Source organism: Cervus elaphus, chromosome X (genome assembly GCF_910594005.1).
Source record: "Cervus elaphus chromosome X, mCerEla1.1, whole genome shotgun sequence".
Classification (NCBI taxonomy): domain Eukaryota; kingdom Metazoa; phylum Chordata; class Mammalia; order Artiodactyla; family Cervidae; genus Cervus; species Cervus elaphus.
The window spans coordinates 57,794,322-57,800,976 of NC_057848.1; the positions used below are offsets into that span (position 1 = coordinate 57,794,322).

Here is a 6,655-nt window from a genome sequence, read left to right on the forward strand (position 1 = left end):
TTGAGAACTTTGAGCTTGGCTGGGATGCCAGCAACGTTTGCCATCCAGGCAAAGATGTTAATTTATCATGGTGAATTTCTCCCCCTCTCCTGGGAAATACATGTGTGCAGGGCAGGAGGCAATAACAGCTCTTAGCATCCTCAGCTAATTGAAGCTACGCCTGTGAGAACCCAGTGGCCTACAGCTTGAGGGACCAGAAGGACCGCACCACTGCCTAAATTGATCCATTCACTTGCTGTCTCGCCCTGTTCCACATGCCAATCTCATCGTCCTGCTTCACTGCATGAGGGAAGGAGTGGAGCATGGGCACCTGAGCCATGAGCAGGCTCATGCACCATGGACTTCTTACCAAGACATGGCTGTGTCAAAATAGAGCTTGGGAATTCCCTGGCACTCCAGTGGTTAGGACCTGGTGCTCTCACTGATGAAGTCTGGGTTCAATCCCTGGCTAGGGAACTAAGATCTCGCAAGCCATGCGGCCAAAAATAAATAAATAAATAAAGCCACCTTTAAACCAAAGGAAAAGAAAAGGAAGCCTTTACTACAAGTATTAAAAAGGAGTGACCACAAAGAAGACAAAAGAGAGAGAAAGCTATGCTCCATAGAAATGCCATATAGTCCTTTCCTGTCAGTGATAACCTAGTGGATTCTAGGTGACAATTAATTACTCTTCCCCTATGACTGCTGCAAAATGTAAAGACGCTAAATGTCTAAGATGCACCATGAATATGATGACCAGATTCTCTGACTTGGGTAGCCAAGGAAGCTGATCTTCTCCCGCCGCCAGCTGCCACCCTAGTGTGCCGGCCAGCACAGTGCCCCGGGGACGAATGAGCCTGGTGCACTTTCTCAATGCCCAATTCTGAGGTCCTCCCACAGACTCAGGGATGCACTAGAGTTGGCTACAAACAGAGGGAATTTGGTCTGAGAAAAAGCCTGCAGAATTTGGCAGTCAGAAGAACTGATCAGCAACCATGTTTTGATACATTTTCAAAAGCAGTTTTGGGAATTCTCGAATGAGCGGGATTTCGCTCTGGTCCCTAAACAACATATTCGCACACAGAGGCATGAAATGCAATTTCTAGGTGTTGTTTTTTTTTTTTAACAAACACAAATCTTAATAAACTGGTGCCTTTTGCCAGCCAAGCACTCTCTCTTTGTCCTCTCCAGGCAGCGTGATGGCAGCCGTTTGCACTCAGCAGTTATATATCACCCGAGCACTTCTAGAATGTAGCAGTGGGAGCACGATTCAGGTCTTGGCTTGCAGGCTCGGTGGCCTCTCATGCCCGCCTCCCCCACCCCAGCATGGACGGATGTAGTGAATCAGAAGGTGTCCCTTCTAGCTGCTGACGGCTCCTCCTGACGCTTATTTACCAGGCCCCCAGAGTACTCCCACCCTGCTCAGCTTTGCAGTGATTCCCGCCTTGGCAATGAGATGCCCCTTTGCCACCCAGCCACCAGACCTTCTCCTGGTGAACATAAAGCTTCAGGGAGGTAGAATTCTATTTCTCTCTCAATGCCTGCGGCAACCCTGGTCCAATCACTCATTCAAACGCATGTGTAAAAACGACTGGAAACGGCGATGATGTAGGTGATAATAACACCAGTGAGCATCCATGGAGTGTTCACTTTGTGGTAATGACTCACATGAAATACCTCACTGTGCTTTCGCAAAAAAACAAAAAAAAAAAACCTTGCTCATGAAGTTGCAGTCAACAGAGCCAGGGCTGTGGAATCAGCCCAAGCTGGAGCAAGATCCCTGTTGTATCACTGAAGAGTCCAATGACCTTGAGAAAGTCCTTCAACCCCTTGGGCTTCTGTCTGATCTGATAAATGGGGAGACTTCTGCCCACTCTGCCTTCTTGCTACCGACAGCACAACTTTGCAGAGACATAGCAGAGATAAGGGATGGCAAAGCTCATCAGGAACCGGAATGCACTCTCCACACAGACAAGGCTGGGAGAGGCTTGGGTCCAAGGGCATGCAGCTGGCTCACGGCTGGCCTGGAACTGAGGCCCAGGCGTCAGAACTCCCAGGCCTAACAGACGGAACTGCTGTTCTGCTCAGCTCAGCGGACCACACAGCCCACCAGCAATTGGCATGGAAGGCTGCTCCACACAGGAACTCCCCACGGCTGACTTTCTGTCTCCTGAGACCAGCTCCTCGGCCTCACGCATCACCGCCAGCACAGATGCTTCTGTCTCTAAATTTTCAACATACACACACACTCTCACTGTCACACACTTGTGCACACCTTCTCTCACACAGATTAGCAGAGTTCACAGAACTGGTCCTGTAAGCAGTCAGCATCCTGGGAAATTCTGGAACCCTCCAGCTATGACTACTCTTTAAGATGAAGATTTCCGGAGGTGGGTAGGAATTAAGGAAATAAAGTACCCTTGGGGTAGCCACGTGTTTCTCTAGCAAATTTTACTTCATTTTGGTGAATATCAGAAGATCCAAGTAACTCCGACTCTTTAGAAAGTGATTCTTCCTTTATTAGACTAGATGGCACTGTGGTATCACCCTTTTGATGACCAAGGAAATCGTATTTCATTTCAAATAATTTGGCTTCCACTGGGGACTGTCCAAGAGGCTAAGCCCTCCCCTTGAGGGGTCCTCGTTATCCTATGGGAATTTTCTGAAGGAATCTGCCAGAGGACAGTGGCCATCAAATACACAAGATCACAATAATAATAATGTGTGTTTACACACTATGTCACACTACCTGTCCAAAGGGATTTTAAAAGGCACATGTGCCTCGTGGAACTCCAGAGAGGGCAGGGGAGTCCATAGTGGCCAAGACTTCATTTTTCCTCCTCTGCCACAGCCATGGCTGTGGAATTCGATTTTTGCCCTCAAGAGCTTTTTTTATATCAGCACCTCTCACTACACCTACAGGCTCCATCAGCAAGAGGAATTATTTTCAATATTGCCAAATTGTTTGTGAACATCTTCAACCCTAAAGTCTTGTAGTGACAATGGCTTACACAATTCTCACAATGGATTGACGTGGCAACCTTCCTAAGGTCAAGGTTTGCTTAGGAGGTTGGGGACAGGGGAAGTTAGTGCTGGAAGGGAAATGAAAGTTCAACAGATTCTCCCAGAATTCCAGCATTCAGAAAGGACACTGTAAACTGAGGGATGGGAAAGTAAGTAGGGAGTGAGGTTCCGTCTAAATCTCAGTGATGACCAGAAAGCTGGAGGGCTCCATTCGTCTGGGGCTGGACAGAAAAACCCGCATTAGCTGTCGCATTCCAAGAGGTACCAACAAAAGGTGACAGTGTCTGGAGCAGAGCAGCCCTCCCCATGAGAAGGGAATGGGGAATCTGTCCAGGGAAGCAGCCTCTGTAGCAGCAGCAACCTCCTGTGGTCAGCTCGGTGGAGAGACAGAGAGCATGGCCATGTCAACTAAACTCACCTTATCCATTCCCGGCATCCCCTGCAGCAGCCCGCTTTGTTTTATAGAGACCAGCAGAATGGGAGCCCTGACTGGGGCAACTGCACCCCAAAGAGTCCTTCCTACTCCCCCTTTATGGCACTCCCTGACCGCCAGCAACCAGGCATTGCAGCTGGCTGGAGGAAAATGCCCTCGCTTCAAAAGTGACAGGCTTTTCATAAAACAGCTCTTTCAGCATCAGCCCTAGGTTCCCAGCAAGTGGACTGGCAGCGCCCTGCTCTAGGGCTCAGGAATTTGTAAATAAGGAGAGGTTTCTCAAGACTGAGCCCCACACCGGATCCGCAGCAGCGTCCCAACCCGCCCTTCGGCCCACGAGGTGCCCCTTGCACTCGCAAGGTGCAGGGGATGCCCCGCGTGCAGCCAGTAGCCAGGGGCGCAAGCTCTCTCTGGGTGTCCGCAAACAGCCGCAGAGGGACATTCATTCGCCCAAGGAGAGTAGAGCCAGCGGAAAGAAAGGAGGAGCGAGGCGACAAAAGTACGGAAGGAAGAGGGGAAAAAAGACATAAAAGGTTAAAGAAAGGACGGGAAGCAAAGTGAGAAAGGAAAACGGAGGGAGAAGGAAAGAGCAAGCGGCCAGGAGCTGACAAGATCCCAAGCAAGAGAAAGAGAGGCGAATAGTCGAAGCGAGGGGAAAGGCCGAGGAGGAGGGGGAAGAATGCGGGATCGTCAAAGAAGAGAAAGGCGGCTTGGGAAGCTGGGTGCAGAGAAAAGAGAGAGGCTGGAGGGGCTTAGGCACGCTACACGAAAAGCGCGGCTCTTTCCGGCGCTCCAGTGCGGAATCTACATTCTGTCCCGGCGGCTGCCGGGGGACACTCGTCCCGAGCCTCCCGGCCGCTTCCCCCCGCGCACTCCGAGGCGCCAAGCAGGCCAACCCGTGTGCAGACACAGGAGCCGTCCCGGGTAGGAATGGACGAGCCGCCACAGCGCCGTGCTCCCACGCGCCAGGGCGCCAGGCGCCTGCCCAGCCCAACCCGGGCGCCACTGCAGGGACGCCGAGGTGCTCCCTGGGTCACCCGCACCGATCGGCCGCGCCTTCCGATCCTCTGCCCGCCCGCCGGGCCGGGTCAGCACCCCGGCTCGGCTCCGGGGGGCCCCGCTCGGCCGCGGGCGCTCACTCACCTGGACGGTCTCAGCCTGGCGTCGCGCTTGCCGTCCACCACGGCGGGCACGCAGCTGGTGAGCTCGGTCCAGTCGGCGTGCAGTCCGCAGCTCCAGCCCGTGGAGAACCTGGAGAAGAGCCAGGTCTCCCGCTTACCCGGCCGGTGGCAAGTGCATTTCTTCTGACCCACGCGGCACTCACACGGCTGCTCCAGCTGGATGTTGCGCACCAGGTGGCGGCCGAAAGTGGTGCCTCCGGTCTTTTGGATGTGCAGGAACACGATCAGGTCATCGCCCTTGATGTCGAAGTCTACCTTGCGCAGAAGGTCGCCACGGCTGAAATTGTAACGGGGCACGAACCTGGCGGAGCTCTCATCCTCCGAGCGGTACGGGTCCGGCAGCGGGGAGCTGAACGCCTGCAGACGGAGGAGCTGGCATTCTGTGCCGGGGCACACGTATTGGAGGACGATTACCGCAAATAGGAAGAGCATCACCAAAGCCAGCAGCAGCTTGTTGGATTTCTCATCCATGTTCCCGACGCTGGGGGAAACCCAAGCTCCTTACGTCAATCCCGCAGCTCAGCCCGCGCTCGCCGCGCGCCCGCAGCGCCCCCTCCCCTGGCGCCGCGGTTGCTCCCCTTTCCCCCTCCCTTCGGCACCGAGTACTCCACCGCGGCGGCGGCGGCGGCGGCGCCCTTCCCCGCTTCCTTCCTTCCCGGCAGGCTCAGCGCTGTGGCTTCTGCCGCACACCCCTCCTCCCCCCCCCCCCCCCGACTCCTTACCGCTGGCCGCCTGCCCTCTCCCCGCACCGGGGCTCTCTGGAGCGGCTCCGCGGGGTTTCGTCCCCGTGGGACCCCGCCTGCCCCGGTTGCCCCACTCCTCAACTCATAGCACGGGTCCGAGCCTCCGCGCATCTCGTTCCACTCTCGGTGGCTCCGTGGCTCCCATCCCCATCCCGCTTCGCCCACCGGACTCTCCCCGGGGCTTCTGCCCCCAGTCCCTTGGCGCGCACGCCGCCACCTCCTCGCCTGCCCGATCTCGGGCTCCTTCACCGTGCGCCTCCGAAGCCCTGCTCTTGCCCGCACCGGGTTGCCCACCTTGGGGGCCGCCTCAAGGGAGCTCAGAGTCCGGCGTTCGGAGATCCCGTGGGGGAAGGGGGTCCGCGAGCAGCCCGACTTGCTAGCTGAGACGCTGTGCTCAGGGTGCCCGCGGAAGCGCGGGGAAGGAGCCGCAGAGGAGCCAAACGCGCGCCGCTCCCCTCCTGAGCCCCCGAGCCCCCGAGCCCGGCCGCCGCGGGCCAGCCGGAACTTTGCGCCCTTTCCTCTCCTCGCGGTTGCTTTCCCTTCCCGCACCGCTCCCGCGCCCCCTGGCCCGGAAGCGCGAGTCCCGCTTTCGCCTGGCTAGGGGACCGAAAATCTTGGAGAATATCGCGCCGAGCACGTGCTTCAGAGAGTGGCCCAGGGCGGCCAGGCCCCGGGTGAGCAGGGCCGAGCAGAGGGAGCCCAGGTCCCAGCGTCTCCTGAGGTCGTGCATCCGCCTGCGGCGGCCTCGGAGCAGTAGCGCGAAGAGAGGGGCGCGCGCGGCTCCCGCCAGAGAAGCAGCAGCCTTTAGGGGCTCGTCCAGGAGCGGCTGGGAGTTGAATCCGCGAGACACACCCCTAGGAGGGCCCGCGCGGACTGAGGCGGCGACTGATCCGGGCCGGCTTGCTGCCAATTCGGCCTCTACTCTGGAATGCCGGCGGGGACAGGTGGTGCGGGCGGGCGCTCCTCGCTCCGGTTGCAACGGCGGACCGAGCGCCCCGGCTGCACACGCAGGCAGTGCCATTCCCCCCTTCAGGCAACTCAGGGTACTAAGGATCAGGAGCGAGCTTGAATTTATGTAATAATGCCTCACGCCTAAGAGCTCAAACCACTTAAGCAAAAGACCTGGCTTTTCTCCGGTTTGGGGGGACGGAGGTCACTCTAGTGAGCACATCACTACACTTTGGCTCGTAATTTCAGCCTCCCCTAAAATAGCAAAGGCGCAAATTGGGCCTTTTCCTTCTCTCCTTGCCAATTTCCATTCTCCAGCGGAAGCGGGGGGGCATTTTCTGAAAAGG

The 6,655-nt window shown here is 56.6% G+C and overlaps 1 protein-coding gene across 1 annotated transcript; it reads right to left on the reverse strand.

Annotated features, from left to right (window-relative positions):
• Positions 1-4,575: 4,575 nt before the first annotated feature.
• On the reverse strand, positions 4,576-6,409 carry LOC122689633 (heparan-sulfate 6-O-sulfotransferase 2-like). The gene is made up of 2 exons (XM_043896247.1): positions 5,954-6,409; positions 4,576-5,098 (listed from the first exon to the last, which is right to left on the reverse strand). The coding sequence occupies exons 1-2, from the start codon at positions 6,379-6,381 to the stop codon at positions 4,576-4,578; spliced, it is 951 nt and encodes a 316-aa protein (XP_043752182.1). The 5' UTR covers positions 6,382-6,409.
• Between the last annotated feature and the right edge of the window lie 246 nt (positions 6,410-6,655).